The sequence below is a fragment of the Sabethes cyaneus genome, chromosome 1 (genome assembly GCF_943734655.1).
Source record: "Sabethes cyaneus chromosome 1, idSabCyanKW18_F2, whole genome shotgun sequence".
NCBI classification, from domain to species: Eukaryota; Metazoa; Arthropoda; class Insecta; order Diptera; family Culicidae; genus Sabethes; species Sabethes cyaneus.
In genome coordinates, this window is record NC_071353.1 from 21720694 (window position 1) to 21737577 (window position 16884).

The 16884-nt window shown below is 41.2% G+C and overlaps 2 protein-coding genes across 2 annotated transcripts; both read right to left on the reverse strand.

Annotated features, from left to right (window-relative positions):
* Nucleotides 1–70: 70 nt before the first annotated feature.
* LOC128732503 (uncharacterized) lies at nucleotides 71–1701 on the reverse strand. The gene is made up of 4 exons (XM_053825767.1): nucleotides 1565–1701; nucleotides 1381–1483; nucleotides 1274–1330; nucleotides 71–908 (listed from the first exon to the last, which is right to left on the reverse strand). Exons 2-4 carry the CDS (start codon nucleotides 1421–1423, stop codon nucleotides 172–174), a joined length of 837 nt encoding a protein of 278 aa, XP_053681742.1. The 5' UTR covers nucleotides 1424–1483; nucleotides 1565–1701; the 3' UTR covers nucleotides 71–171.
* An 8853-nt stretch (nucleotides 1702–10554) lies between these two features.
* LOC128738797 (polyadenylate-binding protein-interacting protein 2) lies at nucleotides 10555–14209 on the reverse strand. The gene is made up of 3 exons (XM_053834193.1): nucleotides 14052–14209; nucleotides 13207–13559; nucleotides 10555–12702 (listed from the first exon to the last, which is right to left on the reverse strand). The coding sequence occupies exons 2-3, from the start codon at nucleotides 13554–13556 to the stop codon at nucleotides 12570–12572; spliced, it is 483 nt and encodes a 160-aa protein (XP_053690168.1). The 5' UTR covers nucleotides 13557–13559; nucleotides 14052–14209; the 3' UTR covers nucleotides 10555–12569.
* Nucleotides 14210–16884: the final 2675 nt, after the last annotated feature.

A 16884-nucleotide genomic window follows, 5' to 3' on the forward strand; every position in this document is an offset into this window, starting at 1 on the left:
TTATAAATAGTAGCCGTTTTCATCATTCTTCTGAATTTAATTTTTTCTTTAAAAAAAACTTCACCTTCAGGTTTATTGATTAGGAGACTTCCAGAAAACTGATGTTATTCTATCAATTTAAAATTTTTCGGGTCAGATTTTTTTTTAAATAAACTTATTTAGTGACTGTTATCAACCAATTTTGTCGGAAATTTCTATTAAAACATTGATTAACTGATCTAACTTCTCCATTTTTTCTCGATGCTGAAGCGCTTTTTCCTTGTCCCTCCTTACTTTGCGGTCGGTTTCTCTCCTATACGCTGCAAGTAGATGAGCAGTCACATCGTCGTCACGTCCTCTCGTTGGAGTTGCGACAGCTTCATCGGAGTTGTCTGCTGATGGTCCTGGTTCATCAAAATATTTTGGTCTCTTAGGTACGCTTCTTGTCATTCCGACTCTGCTCGTCCTTTTCAACAGCTTAGGAGTCAGAACTATATCCGGCTCAATGGAAACGTCAACCGCTGCTATTTGTAGCATCTCCTCGTTATACAGTGGATTGTCGCTGGCTCTCCTGTTCTTCAACAGATCTCGGTGTTTTCTCGCGATGTTTTTAAAACGATTCTCGATTTGCATTGCAGTAAATGACACTCCGAGTTGATTCTTTATGTCATCACTAATGCTTTCAAACATTTGCTTTTTGCTTTTGTATTTGTTCAATGTCCCAATGTGCCTAACTTTATCGCGATATAGCGTAAGCATCAAGCGCGTCTGTTCTTCATTCCAAGTGAATATTGTTTTTCGCGATTGAGACGAAGCTTCGTTTGCTAGTCTGTCATGCGCGACTTGACTTTCATTGTACTCTTCCTCCACGACGTATACACCGGCCATTTCCTCTACGTTTTGTCCATTTTCTTCAGTCATTCCGATTTCTGCGGGCGGAATAATCATTCAGATTATTAGTACTATTATTGCTGGAAATCTCAGTAAAGTAAATAAGTAAAGAAAATTCATTTTTATTCCTTCAGTTCATGTTAAAGTCAATTATTTCCTTTAGGAAACAACTCAAACATTGATATCCACATCAAAAATTTTCAAATCAAAAATCCTTCCTTCATTCAATTAATTCTGATCATTGTTCTGGGAACGTATATACCGTTACTTATTTCTGAGTTTATTAATATTTAACTTATCAAATGCGAATCATGCGAAAACCAGTCCGGTCGGAAGAAGTCGCATAATAAATAAACAATAAAGATCCGTTCGAAATACAGAATAGGGGTGATAATCTATTTACCTTTTTCCGGCAAAACGTCTAGCTCGCCCAAATTTACATTCGATCCGTCGGTTGCTTCTAAAACGAATTTTTTAAGAATCTCAACTATTCTCTTTAAAACGACTTACCTATTTTTAATGTGAAAGTCGGTTGCCGTTGGGAATCCGTCATAATAAAACTATGTTAGGTATAATCAATTACCATAGCTTGGCCAAGTTAAAAAGAATTTACCTATAGCGGAAATTGAAATGCATGGTTAATATTTAGTATGATTGAAATGAAACTGCAGCCAGCGCGCAAAAAAAAACTTACCGCCGAACTTGAACGACCGTCTGTAGTTTTAGATTTATTCAGGTACAACCTGCATTCACCGGAGTTTAGTCGAATCTGTCGTGAAAATGTTTTTTTATTCTTTCAAGTTCAACCCATCCGCACATCCAGGTCGAACTTTTTGATCAAATCGGGTTGGAATTTTCTCTTTGACAGTTTTAACCTTATTCAGCAAAGTCGCACACATACTGTAACTAGAGTGACTATATATATAGTCACTCTAGTTACAACCACGATAGCGAAAACGGTTCGCAGTAAAGCCAGGTTAAGGCGATCAGCGCCAATTTTTCGTTGCAACAGCGCACGCCGTGGAGAATAGTGAAACTAACCACCCAGGATAATGCAAAAACATTCCATCAAGAAGACTGGCAACTCTGCAAAAAGTTGAGAGACAGTAACAGCAATGCTATCTACCGAGTTAACGTTGAACTAACACATAGTAGTGTGTGTAAATCAAAATATGGATGTACACAAACATGTATGCAATGCATTGCCACGCTCGCACACATCTTTTCCCTTCCCACCACTACATGTACACACAGCTTCAACTTTTGTTGGGAAGGGCGCGCTGTTGCTTCTGTTACTTGTCATTTGTATGGGCGCGAGGAAGAGATGCCAGTCTTCTTGATAGAAAGTTTTTGATAATGTTGAAGCAAACACTGAAACAATTGCAAGCTGAGTGATCGGAATTGGGAGCTGATCAGAATTTATCTGCGTTCATGGTGCACTATTTAAAATTAGAGCATTATTTGCTTAAACACCGACTTTCTAAATTCTAACGCTGCTAAAGGTGCAGCTGGAAGACGCTCATTTCTATAGCTGCGCTCAGGGCTGTCCTGCACTCAGTGCACCTATTTCGCATATTTAACTGTAACACCTCAACCAAGCAAAATTCGAAAATGTTATGTACGGGGAATTTATAGAGTCAATCATTATCTATAAGATTGCTGAACTAAGATTTGCTCTATCTTAAGTATTTATGGCGCTTTCCCAGTTCACGCTGGGTGGTGCGCAGAGAGCGCTCTTGGTGCACTACCCAGTGTGAATTGGGATAACAGATGTCCAATGTGTCAAAAACGTGTATATAATGCCAGATAGCGGATCGACTATTCTGTCTAGTAATTATTTAAATGAAACCTGGTGCCTCTATCACCGCCACCTGTTGTTGTATATATCCAGAACGCATTATCTGCAGCTGCGATGGAGTCCCTGAGCCACCCGACCAAGCCGCAAATCCTAATGGTTTCTGTCAACATAATCTTCCGCTTCCTCTTGATTGTTCCTGTCAACAGAGACGTCCTGGCGTTTCAGTCACGGTTGGTGACGGGATCTCCCGTAAAGCCTTTTCAGGCAAGTACGCGAGTTCCAGTACCATCCACCTGCCTGATTCCTTCTTAAGTTATAGCTGCAACGAACCCGCAATCAGCAAAATTCAGTTCCATTGATATCAATGGAAGTCGGGTTTCCTGACACTTCCTGTCTACAGATTCATCGAGTTCCTATCAACAGAGTCGTCCTGGTTCATCGGTCGTGGTTGGTGACGGGTTCTCCTGACCACCATTCTGCCGTTTTGAACGTAACTGCTCCTGATCTTTCGAGCGCTTCCAGCTCGTTTCAACTATCTCCTGGATGATCATCACCTGAAGGTCAGATGCAGTCGTGTTGTTTTTCCCGCATGCAGCTCGAGATCTAGATGTGGAAAGAGTACTATTTCGGAACTCTCAACACACTCCAGTGATATTCCAAAGTAACATTTTTATTGTATATTAGCTTATCAAGCACTGGTTACACGGGAATCAGCTGTGCAATGCTTTAATAAGCTATTATGCAACAAAAATATTACTCGGGCGAATGGCATAAGAACGTACTATCAGAATGTGCGAGGTTTAAGCACTAGAGTAGACGACCTGTTCCTTGCATCTAATGGCTGCAGCTATGATCTAATCATGTTAACTGAAACCGGATTAGAAGGCTGCATCAATTCCCTTCAGTTGTTTTGTTCCGCCTACGACGTGTATCGATGTGATCGTATTTAGAATAGTCACAAACGCTCTTTTGGTGGCGTATTGATTGCTGTTGCTCAACAGTTCCCTAGTTCGATGGGGGATCTAAATCATGAAAGTTGTCTCGAACAAGTATTTGTTTCTGCTGTTATTTAAAAGACACAAAGTTTTTGCTTGTTGCACTTTACATCCCTCCCGATAGAAGCAACGTAGTCAGGTTCATGGATGTGAATTACGTGAGAAAAGGCTACGGACCACAGAATTCTGAATAGCTGTATTTACAACCAACCGCAAATTTCCAGGTTTAATGGGGAGGATGGAGTACAATACTACTGTCGGTCCTCACCATGCTTCACTAGATTTATTTTTGCCTATTATAGTGGTACATCTCGTTGACGATCCAGCATCAATGTTGGAATGGCACCTCTAAATTATCGTCTTAAGAACTTTGAAGCACTTGATGAATGCCTTTCTTCCCTGGAATGGGCTGCATTGTCAGGTCAGATGGACGTGGATGATGATATTGCAGTCTACCTAGAGTTAAACCTCCTTTAAACTTTGCCTGGACTAACAGTGAGCTGCGCAGATTGAAACGGCAACGGAACGCAAAACAGAGTCTACTGCGTAAGCAGCGAACACCGTAACATAAACACTTTTTCAAAGATGTCAGTGACACTTACCGTACGCTGAATAGTTCTCTCTAACTCTACAAATCTTATGTACCACGGGTACAATTTGGTTTGCGAAATAATCTTAAAAATCTTAAAAAAATCTTTTGGATATGGCTGGTAAACGGCTGGGTAATGCGTACTTTCGGTGCCTTGTGCCAGGGATGATTTTTCCTCAGAGTAAAAAAAGAGATGAGAAAAAATCACACTTTACTCAGTCGCGATTTATGTTGCTCCGTTTTGTTTGAACTTTTCTCTTTTTTACTGATCACGATCATTGGCGGAACTAGGGGGGGGGGCTAAGCCTCCCCTAGGAGAGATTTAGCCCCCCCTAGAAAAATTGACTTGGCCGACCAATAAAACGGTCGAAAAAAATTCTGGGTCTGGGGCCCCCCTAGAAATGAGCGCTAGTTCCGCCAATGATCGCGATTGCTCAGCAACGTGCTCATTGATCTTCTCATTGAGGAATAAACTGAGCAACAAAGTGGTAATACACGTTTTGGCTGGCTATGATATGGCACAAAAAAAACTGTTTAGACTTCTCGCAGTGGCAACAGTTCAAAAAATGTTGCATATGATGGTAGTGGATGATAGATTTATTTATTTATTTATTAACATTGATCCATCTGACAACAGTGTCTACATGAATAAAACATACGAAATTACTACTAACAGGCTAACTAGATTACATTCAAACTTTGCAAGCGATTTCGAAAACAATTAGCAGAACAATTAAAATCAAAGTGACTATATACACGATTAAATATACACCACATAGCTCTGATTGGCTCATTTTGTCCGTAATCAGTTCTTCTAAAATCCAGCCGAAGAAAATCTGAGCTGCGTAGGGCACGTGGAGCAGCGTTTATGTTAATTTGAGCGAGGATATTTGGAGAGTCAAATTCGCCCAGCAAAACTTTCCTGATGAAGAGTATCCTGTCAATATTTCTCCTTTTGGCGAGAGTTTCCATATCGAGTAATTTACAACGGTCTTGATACGGCGGGAGCACTGAAGGGTTTTGCCAGGGAAGGTGTCTCAATGCGTATCGTAAAAATTTCCGTTGAACTGCCTCAAGTCTGGAAGACCAAATTCCAGTGTAAGTGTACAGCAGCGTATTCCAAGATAGACCGAACGATAGAATAGTACAAAGCGCGTAAACAGTACCGATCTCTGAACTCTTTGGACACTCGAAATATAAAACCCAAATTTTGATTGGCCTTGGATATAATGTAGGAGTAGTGCTCCCGAAAGTTAAGATGCGAGTCGAGTATCACTCCTAGATCTTTAACAGCATATACCCTTTCCAAGCACTCGTTGCCGATGTGATAACTCCAAGTAATGGGTTCTTTTTTACGGTTAAAGGAAATAACCGAACACTTGCACACACTAATGGAAAGTTCATTCTTTCGACACCATTTCACAAAGATATCGATGAGCTCTTGCAATGTTTGGCAATCTTCAAATGATTTGACCAGTACGTAAATTTTCAGGTCATCAGCGTAGAGCAATCTACAGCCTCTCGGAAGCACAGTACACACGTCGTTGAAAAATAAGGAAAACAGAAGGGGCCCGAGATTGCTTCCTTGTGGTACGCCAGATCGATTGCAAAATTTGCTAGAAGATGCGTTACCTAGTTTTACTGAGAGGCGGCGATTCACTAAGTACGATTTCAACCAGTTAACAAAGCTCGACGCTGCACCCATACGCTCTATTTTAGCTACAAGCAGATTGTGATCCACACGGTCGAAGGCAGCTTTCAGGTCAGTGTACACTGTGTCAATTTGAGCACCATTTTCTATTTTTCGTACGCAATATGATGTAAATTCCGCTAGATTAGTGATAGTGGGTCGTCCAGGGTAGAATCCGTGCTGATCACAAGAGATGTGTCGTTTTGCGTCGTACATCAGCTGTTTACTTATAAGGATTTCAAGCAGTTTCGAGCCACTGCTCAGAGATGTAATTCCACGGTAGTTGGCCACATCAGCACGGTCTCCCTTCTTGTATACAGGAAATAAGATGGACTCCTTCCAGGCATCTGGGAACGTCGATTGCGATATGGACTGGCAACAATGTAATTCGCGTGAGTATAATCAATATATATAGAATGCCAGTGTCGCTGGTGTTTCATGGATATTTTGGTGGCAAACATGTTGCTGGTTCGTGTCTTGGATACGGAAACTACATTGTCAAATTGCCCAATAGAAAATTTTCCTGCCGACGAAATACCCCAAAACGACCAAATCGGGTGATTTATCCTACGTGATTTACGGAAAAGCAGAAGGATTTTTTATTGGGTTGCCTTTTTAGTTTGACAATCAGATTCCCGTTTCGAATCGATCACTCACACATATGCGCATACAGTGTAAATACGTAATTTTCAAATGTGTGATGTTTACCACGAGCACTGCAGCGACACTGGCATTCTATATATATTGATTCAACTTTCGCGTGCCGTAGCTTGCTGCAGTACGAGCGATTTCGAAAGTTTCTCATTTTTGAGAAACACATGAGACAATGAGAAATCTAATTTTTCTCTAAATTCACAATGAGAAATCTAAAGTTTGTTAATATTTCTCTTTATGTTTGGTCTATTTCTCATTGCGTGGATGTATTTCTCATTTGTGGCAGCAGCTCTGCTCATCGTGTTGAATGAAAAAAGTTGGACTTTTTGCACAATGAGTGAGGAAATGGCAAGCCGAAGCCTCAAGCCTGCCTTGTGCACTGGGCCTAAAATAGACCCCACAGTGGTCCACAGCCTCTTACCCAGCAACTCCTACCCCTACCTCCTCGTGGTACCAGCCGGGATAGGAGCAACCTCGGTGGCGATCGAGTAACCAACCCCGGTGGAAACCAAGGTCGTATGCTGACAGGGGAGGAGGGCTCCTTCGAGCTACGTTGGCCCTCCGGCGATACTGTGGGGTTGGTTGCGGGCTTTGCAAGCCCTAAAAAAATCAAAGCAATGGACTCCGTAAGTAATTATTATTATTATTATTAACTCTAATCGGAACAATCGGCAAATACCCAGGCGACCAAAACGGACTCACGATTGGAAATTAGGAACATGGAACTGTCGGTCTTTAAATTTCCTCGAAAGTACCAACGTGCTTTCTAAAGAAGTGAAGAGCCGCAAGTTCGACATCGTAGCACTGCAGGAGGTATGCTGGAAAGGAACGATGGTACGTACGTATAGAGATGGTCATACCATCTACCAGAGCTGCGGAAATACACACGAGCTGGGCACAGCTTTTATAGTGATGGGCGAGATGCAGAAGCGAGTGATCGGGTGGTGGTCGATCAACCCCCGAATGAGCAGATTAAGAATTAAGCATAGCAGCGATAAGCAGGATTGTGAGAACTATCGAGCGATCACTATCCTGAATGCCTACAAAGTGCTGTTACAAGTCATCTTCCACCGACTATCGCCAATAGCCAATAGATTGTGGAAAGTTACAAGGCCGGTTTCATAGAGGGTCGGTCTACAACGGACCAAATCTTCACCCTGCGACAGATTCTCCAGAAGTGCCGCGAATTCCGAGTCCCCACGCACCATCTGTTTATCAATTTCAAAACCTCATATGATAGCGTAAACCAACAAGAGCCATGGAAAATTTTGGACGAAAACGGGTAAGCTTACTCGACGTATGGCTACGATGGATGGGATCCAGTGCTGTGTGCGAATCTCGGGTGGATTGTCGGATCCATTGGAATCTCGCAGGGGCCTTCGACTAGAAGATGGAAATACGTCTAAAACGAACTATATGCTGGCGGGCGGGACTGAGCGCAACATGGCCCGCTTGGGCAGTACCGTGGTAATCGACGGGGATGTGTTTGAGGTAGTCGACGATTTCGTATACCTTGGCTCACTGGCAACAGAGGACAACAATACCAGCCGGGAGATTAAAAGGCGTATTATTAGCGGAAGTCGGGCCTACTACGGACTCCACAAACACTTGCGGTCGAATAATCTGAGCCCCCGTACAAAGTGCACACTGTACAAAACGCTAATTAGACCGGTTGTCCTCTGCGGGCACGAAACGTGGAAGAGGACATACTACAAGCACTCGGAGTTTTCGAACGGCGGGTGCTAAGAACCATCTTTGGCGGAGTGCAAGAGAACGGTGTATGGAGGTGAAGAATGAACCACGATCTTGCGCGTCTCTGCGGCGAATCAAGTATCCAGAAAGTGGTTAAAGCTGGACGGATACGTTGGGCAGGACATGTTGCTAGAATGCCGGACAACTATCCTGCAAAAATGTTTTCGCATCGAATCCGGTAGGAGGCGAAGGGGCAACACCAGGTGGAGCGAGATCCGGTGAGCACAGGGTGCCCGCAGAACTGGAGACCAGCTGCCATGGACCGAAATAGATGGAGAAATTATACTGCGCAGGCCTTGTCGTGAATGGCGTGCAGGAGGAAGACCATGATAGCGGAGGAAGTGACCACATTGGTGTAGCAAGCGACGAAGATGTGCCACCCCCATCGATAAGGGAAGTTAAAGAAGCCATCCAGCGGCTGAAGAACAACAAAGCAGCGGGAAAGGATGGCAGTGGAGCGGAACTTATTAAAATGGGCCCGGACAAGTTGGCCGGCTGTCTGCATCAATTGATTGTCAAGATTTGGGATACGGAACGACTACCGGAGGAGTGGAAAGACGGGGTTATCTGCCCTATCTACAAGAAAGGTGATAAGCTGGATTGTGAGAACTACCGAGCCATCACTATCCTGAATGCCGCCTACAAAGTGCTGTCCCAAGTCCTCTTTCATCGACTATCGCCAATAGCCAATAGATTTGTGGGAAGTTACCAGGCCGGCTTCATGGAGGGTCGGTCTACAACAGACCAAATCTTCACCCTGCGGCAGATCCTCCAGAAGTGCCGCGAATTCCGAGTCCCCACGCACCACCTGTTCATCGATTTCAAAGCCGCATATGATAGCGTAAACCGACAAGAGCTATGGAAAATTTTGGACGAAAACGGCTTTCCGGGTAAGCTTACTAGACTTATCATGGCTACGATGGATGGGATCCAGTGCTGTGTGAGAATCTCGGGTGGATTGTCGGACCCATTCGAATCTCGCAGGGGACTTCGACAAGGAGATGGTCTTTCCTGCCTGCTATTCAACATTGCGCTTGAAGGTGTTATAAGGCGAGCGGCGATTGAAATGCGGGGCACGATTTTCAACAAATCCAGTCAATTTATCTGCTTTGCTGACGACGTGGATGCTGTCGGCAGAACATTTGAGGCGGTGGAAGATCAGTACACCAGACTGAAACGCGAAGCAGAGAAGATTGGTTTGCAGATAAATACGTCTAAACGAAGTATATGCTGGCGGGCGGGACCGAGCGCGACAGGGCTCGCTTGGGCAGCACCGTGGTAACCGACGGGGATGAGTTCGAGGTAGTCGACGAGTTCGTATACCTTGGCTCGCTGGCAACAGAGGACAACAATACCAGCCGTGAGATTAAAAGACGTATTATTAGCGGAAGTCGGGCCTACTACGGACTCCACAAACACTTGCGGTCGAACAATCTGAGCCCCCGTACAAAGTGCACACTGTACAAAACGCTAATTAGACCGGTTGTCCTCTACGGGCACGAAACGTGGACATTGCTAGAAGAGGACCTACGAGCACTCGGAGTTTTCGAACGGCGGGTGCTAAGAACCATCTTTGGCGGAGTGCAAGAGAACGGTGTATGGAGGCGAAGAATGAACCACGAGCTCGCGCGTCTCTACGGCGAACCAAGTATTCAGAAAGTGGTTAAAGCTGGACGGATACGTTGGGCAGGACATGTTGCTAGAATGCCGGACAACTATCCTGCAAAAATGGTTTTCGCATCAAATCCGGTAGGAACAAGACGAAGAGGGGCACAGCGAGCGAGGTGGCAAGACCAGGTGGAGCGAGATCTGGCGAGCACTGGGTGCCCGCGGAACTGGAGATCAGTTGCCATGGACCGAAACAGATGGAGAAATTATACTGCGCAGGCCTTGTCATAAGACGTTAGGCCAATTAAGTAAGTAAGTAAGTAAGTAAGGCCTTGTCGTGAGACGTTAGGCCAATTAAGTAAGTAAGTAAGTAAGTTGTACACGTTTGATAGCATTTTACTGACTTGATTCGACTTAACCATTTATATATTAACCTGACAATGATTGGGGCTAAATCGAGCCTATTGAATAAATAAATAGAGTAAAAGCGCACAAAAATAATAGTGATTTCAAATATTAGGCCTACCTTGTCATCACTTAAAATGTCAACAGTTTCAACCATTCAGTTTTTATTATTTTTTATTATTACTATCACACGATTGTTGTTTGAACTTATTTTTCTGACACGTAAAACGTATTTTTGCGCTGCTATCCTAATTATTAAATAAATAAAAAAAAAATCACTATAAAACGGGAAGGACTAAAACTGAATGATTTTCTCCTTCGTTTTAAATGCAGGGACATGATTTTACAACTTGACTCCAACTTTCGTCGATATCCACGCTAGCACTCACGCTTCTAATTGTTGTTTAAAAATATGACCAATTCGGTAAAAATACAATGGAAAGGTAGAGAGATAGGAATACTTTTCCCTTTTGAAATCGATTACAGAAGCAACGTATCACAGGTTGAAAAACTACAATATTGCCTGGAAGGATTTGGAATCCTCCCCATACACGTACGTTGTTTCAGACTTGGCGTCAATTTAGTATAATTCTGCCGTATTATCTACGTTGGATTTTATTATTTTCTTGTTTTAGAATTTTCTTCTACATAGTGGCCATACCACAACGACAGTTTAACAGCAAAACTAAGGAATATTTTTTTTACTCGTTGCGACAAAAAAAAACTGAATAAACCGACATTGTCTAGTGGTAGTTTGAAACCGAAAATAAAACCAATATTTCAGCATTCGATACCTACTACTTAGCTTGTTTTAAAAGTAGAAATTGCCGTACCAAACACATTAAACATAGATCATATATGATTGAGTCATACCGAAAATATGAAGACTATATTATACGTCTATTTTATCTAACAATTTTGTTGTCACTAAATCATGATTGGTCACAAACTAGAGATGGTCGGGTTTTAGATTTTTTCAAACCTGAATCAGAATACTTATTTTTTTTATCAAACCCACCTTGAAAACGCTGGACCCGACCACCTCTGTCACAAACTAGTAATAACAGCATTTATTTTTTCGTTATGTCTTTTTTTTTGTACATTTTTGATATCTTGATTCTTTTTTTTTTTTTTTTGACTCTCTGAAGTCACAAAACATACTGCACTTATTAATAATCGAGTGTTGATTCGTCGTTTCTGACGAATCAACGACTTCTCAAGTAGAACTAAGGAACTATAATAGTATGCAATAATCCACAGCAATGTTTCGGCAATTTACCGGTAAAACCATTCAAACATGGGCCAAAAAATTGTACGCTTCGTTTGTCAATGCTACAATTTTAGTCTTCAAAAATCTACTTTAATCGTTCATAATCGATAGGCAGCCATATTTTATTTTATTTTTTTTTTTGTATCAATTGGACAAAAGCATTATAAACTACTCTAACGGAAAACATACAAGAAATATTTCCATGTAACTCAAACGCAAGACCTGCAGTATCGTAACTAGATGGACAAAACATGCCATTTTTGCAAATCTACGAACAAATATTCACAACAAATTTAATGTTTTTCCTTTGTAAATATATCGGACATTTTTCGCGGTTTAGTCACAGTTCAAATACTAGAAACCTACTTATGTCAAAGAGTTAGTTTAATTCCTTTGCCAATACAATACAGTGTGTGTGCTATGCGGAAATATTAACAATTGCATTTTTCTTCTTTTTTTTGTTGCATTGCTGCGTTCTCAATTCAGTTACAGAATTCGAGAACGAAAAAATTTAATGCTTTTGTACGCTAAACCAACTAGGTTTGCAGTGCTTGCTTAGGCGCGATCGTTTCTCTTATCCGTTCGGTGTTCCGTTTAGTCCTCGCCACAATACTCAACGTTACTTTTCATAGAAAAGTAAACGCAATTGTAACAATTGGTGGGTGCATTTTCCCCGATTTTATGGTTTGTTGTTTCGTTTTCGATTTTGTTTTGTCTTCTTTCTTCCTTCCTGGCTCCAATCTTGTTTTTAACTTGAGTATTTTTTCACGTTTGGCCTACCTCTGGAGTGTATGTGTGTGTGTGTTTGTTTGTTTGAGTATGGTTGTATGTGTGTTTGAGTTTGTGTGATTCGTGTCGGTGTGTCCTGGTCTGTATCGGTATATCTGTGTATACTTCGTGAAGGAAGATAAAACGAATAGAGAGATCTGTGGTCTCGCCTAAGGGTTCGACAGTGATACAATCGACGGCACGAATTCCGCTGCTAGAGGATTCAAAGTCGATGTTTCTACGTTTACTTTCCGGTCTTTGTTGACCTGCAGCGCGGACAGGGCGATGCACAAGTCCTTCGAGCTAAGAATTGAACACGAGAATTGCATCGTTAGTAGTGAGTTGGTTTCAAAGCTATAAGAATAGGAGTAAATATCGGAGTTTTTTAATTTTAATTTTAGTTTCACTGTAATACAGACAGCTCTAAAAATTTTAGGAGTGTCTTACATTCCCGTGGAATGTAGACGACATGGGTACTTCACGAACAGCATAGGCGTGAATGTTATAAGGTAAATAAATTCGATTCTACAGTCGATAATTTTACTTGCTTATAATGGGAAACCCTTAACATGATGGTGGCCGCCCCCATACATCACGAAAATTGAATCGAGCTGATGCATTTAATAAAAAACATATAAATCTTCGTGAGAGGACAAAGAAAACTCTCAACATATTTTGTTAAAAACTTTCACTCAAGCTTTAGATATCACCACATCATATAGAATCTAAGATCACAACCGCATTTTGGTGGATACATCAGACAACATCGAAAACAAATTTTCCAAATTTTGTATTTATTATGATTACCTTTCCTTCGAATTCGTGAGGTCGTTTAGGGCAGCATTGGCTTCCTGTTCTTCGCACTCCAGCGCTTCCTGCAGCTCGTCCTGCAGCATTGCCTCGATGCACTGCTCCATGAGGGCTTCCTCCTCCAGTCGTTGCATTTCCTGCTTGTCAAATTCTTCTTCGTTCTCCATCCACAGATACTCGGAGAAGTCCTCATCGTAGTTGGGACCCCCAAACGAGCTATCATCATTGGGAGGTGTTATGTAACCCTCCGGATCGGAGTCATAGCCGTCGCTATAGTTGCCGTTAGTGGAGAAGCCGCTGTTAGAGCTGCTGCTGCCAACGTTTTGGTCGGGCATCTTCATTCTCATGCTCTTTAAAGCGAAAAAAACAAAATAAAATTACTATTCACTTGAAAATGTTTTTAAATCTAAAATACAACAAATAAGTAGGAACGAAACGTAATCATTTGTTGCATTTTTGTGATGCTAACGAAAATAAGCGGAAATTTTTAAATTTCAATCTATTAATTACGTTGTTCAAGGACTCGACACTCGCAGCGGTCGTTCATTCGTACACGCAAATATTTTTGTTTGTCTGTCCTTCTCAACTTAAAAAGCAAATGGACGATATCTACTGAAATGCTTTTAGTATTCGCCATATCAATTATTGAGAAAGAATGATTCTATTCTTTATTGGTGGACAAAAGAACAGACAGCCATGTTTCAAACTTTACAAATTAGGTGTTTCACAAGAAAAAATTTTGCAATCTGGAACGCATTCTGCGTGTTAATAAAATTCATCCAATGGCGAAGAGATTCGGATTAAAATTGTAAATACGACCCCTTTCAGTTAAAAAAGCTTACCTGGTGTTCTTCAGAATGCGCAAGCAGATAAAACTTTTTGTGAGCAAATTTTTCGAACAATCTTTACAGAAAATTTAAAACACTGCACAATTTTGAACTAATCAATACAAAGCCAAGTGTATCACCTTTCTGCACAACCCAGCAAACCGAGTAAACCTTCGACTACTTTGGTTCGTTTTCTTCGTTTTGTTTCATTCGACTCGAGACTTGCATAAAGCATTACAAAGACGGCAATTTTTGTAAAGCTTCAGACTTACCTATTGTCAACTTGAAAGGTAATTTTATAGATGGTGGGATTATCTCTGCACGAAAAAGGGCGAAACTAGAAATACTCACAGTAAGAGATACGCGGAAACAAAAGCCAACGAGTTGGCATCAGTCAAGGGGTTTCCAACAACAATGGTTACTACGCACCTTTGAAAAAAGTTACTTTTGATTACTTTACTGATTACCTCTGATTACCAGTAATCAATCTCTTGCGATTACTATAAAATAATCATGATTACCAATGATTACTTAAGATTATCATTGATTACTCTAGTGATTACCATTCATTACCTAATTAAGCGGGGTACGCTGCTGAAAAGTAATGGGTAAAAAGATAGGACAAGAAATGCTCAAGAAATCGATTTCGTTTACGATTTCTTAAGCAGTACGCACTTCATAAGAAATATTATTTCACGTTCAGATGGCGCAGTTTTACACGCAGGTGAATTAAAACGTCACTTTTCCTTACGGAATAATATCCGGCGCAATTATTACCACAAGAAAAAATGACAGGTGGTTGCTTGCATTGGAGTTGTCAAAATTTCTTCGGTAAATAGCAAGATTTTTTCTTGAGCTGTTTTCTTTTCAGCAGCGTACCCCGCTTTAATTCGTAAATGATTACAAAAGTAATCTCTGATTACTACGCACTTATACGTCTTACTGGAAATCCCTTGGCATCAGTGTACAAAAACTGCCAGCACTTGTTGCGGAGCAAAATGCTGTAGCAGTGTGACTTAATTGTTTTCAACATGATCCGCTTCAGTTTTATTTACATCAATTTTGCACAATAAAGCGATATATCTTTCTACTTAATCAGTGTAAAATGCATTGCAAAGCTTTATGCACACTGTGTACGAGTATAATATTCAAGGTGCGTGATAATAGCTTAAGTAGATTTCATAACTATTTCAATACTTGTTAATCAAACATTTAAGCAAACAGTATGCGTGTTCGATTGGCTCCCTTTTGACAATTCTCGCTGCTCGATTGGCTCCCAAGATGGCTACTTCCGCGTATCTCTCACCTCTGAGTATTTCTACTGTATTACCTGACTCACTGCGAATATGCGTTGTGTTCGCGGGATTGTGTTGGTTCGAAAGTTTCGAAAAATATCGCCCTTGTATCGAAAATATCGTTAATTTTGATCACTAAAAATATAAGTACGTTATTTTTCATTATATTTCATGTGCCAGTAGTACGCAATAATTGTATTTTTAATTGTAATTGTAATTGTATTGTGAAACTGAATCGTTATTTATGCAACTTTTTACAAATTAAATGCAATAACAAAAGCACAACTTATAAAAAATCGTTTGTTATCGATATTAACTGCATATGCGTTATAAACGAATAAAACGTATGGTTACGTTTTTATTTCAATAATACGCATATTCGCAGTGAGTCAGGTAAACAGTAGTCAGATTATATAAATCGAAGAGGAAAAGCGAGTCCGGCCTTTTGGACTGATATCAACCTATCAGTGACTGAAATACGAGAGCGAGTCCGGTTCTATATCGATCGAAGCGCATATTTCAACGCAAGTTCAATTGGGTAAATTGAAGAGCGAGTGCGAGTCCGGTCTATTTACCGAAGCGTACATCTTTTAACGCTAAGTAGTCCGATGTTCGTTCTAACAGCGGTGCAGGATTTTGCATAAGATAAAAAGAGAGGGAAGCATTTTTCCTTTTATCATCACAAGTACGTTCGCAATGAGATCTCCTGCAAGTGTGAACAGCATTCAAACCAGCTCTTTTAATGGCGGTAACGGCAATAAAGCTTGCTTAGAGCATCTAATCAGCTTTTCATAGTGCTTTAACTAACTTTTAATTCAGCATTGAAAATGCGATTTTAGAGCTTCTATGCATTGACAATACTGAATTATATCTGGCAGCATGTAACTTGCAAATATAAAGCTGTTTTCAAGCTTAATGCATTGCTTAGCGGTTACTTGGGTGTTAATCTGTTCTCTGTGCCTAAACCATAGTTCAGCCACAGGTTGAATAAAATCAGCAATAAACGCGTTTGATCAGTCGGAAATTGTTTCTTGGGAACTCTGTCAGGGCAAACTCGACGCTCCTGCAATGAATGTCAAAAGATTGTGCCCACTTGTGCTCAATAGCTGCCATTATCGCTCGTGGAAAGCTGGATTTTTGCACGCACGCAAGGGGTCGGACACTCAGCACATAGTGCCCCGGCACTGCAGAAATATCAAACGGCACACCTCTAAAGCCTTATAAAAATAACATTTATAGGGCTTTACACACCTCCGGTTCGATTTTACATATGAAATGGGAGCACTGCCAGTTGTCAAAATCATCTCGCACGGTTGCCAGGTCTATCAGATTTTAACAAATTTAACAAATCTTGCAGTTCGGCACTTTCGGTACAGCACCGGCACAGTTCGGTTCGTTTCAAGTCGCCTAACATAAAAACGGCTGTGCCGAGTGTCCGACCCCTTGCACGCACGAGATGTTGGCGGCGAAAACATAGTTGCCTGCCGATGGGGCGGCGGAAACAATTTAATATTTAGAACGTGCATTTTAGTTTCAGTGTAGATTAAACTTTT

Coding starts and splice junctions, on each gene's coding strand:
- LOC128732503 (XM_053825767.1), bottom strand. CDS start 1,423: ATGACGGATTCCCAACGGCAACCGACTTTCACATTAAAAATAG. Junction 1,331..1,380: donor GACTTTCACATTAAAAATAG/GTAAGTCGTTTT, acceptor AATTCGTTTTAG/AAGCAACCGACGGATCGAAT. Junction 909..1,273: donor AGACGTTTTGCCGGAAAAAG/GTAAATAGATTA, acceptor TTCCGCCCGCAG/AAATCGGAATGACTGAAGAA.
- LOC128738797 (XM_053834193.1), bottom strand. CDS start 13,556: ATGAGAATGAAGATGCCCGACCAAAACGTTGGCAGCAGCAGCTCTAAC. Junction 12,703..13,206: donor CTCACGAATTCGAAGGAAAG/GTAATCATAATA, acceptor TTCAATTCTTAG/CTCGAAGGACTTGTGCATCG.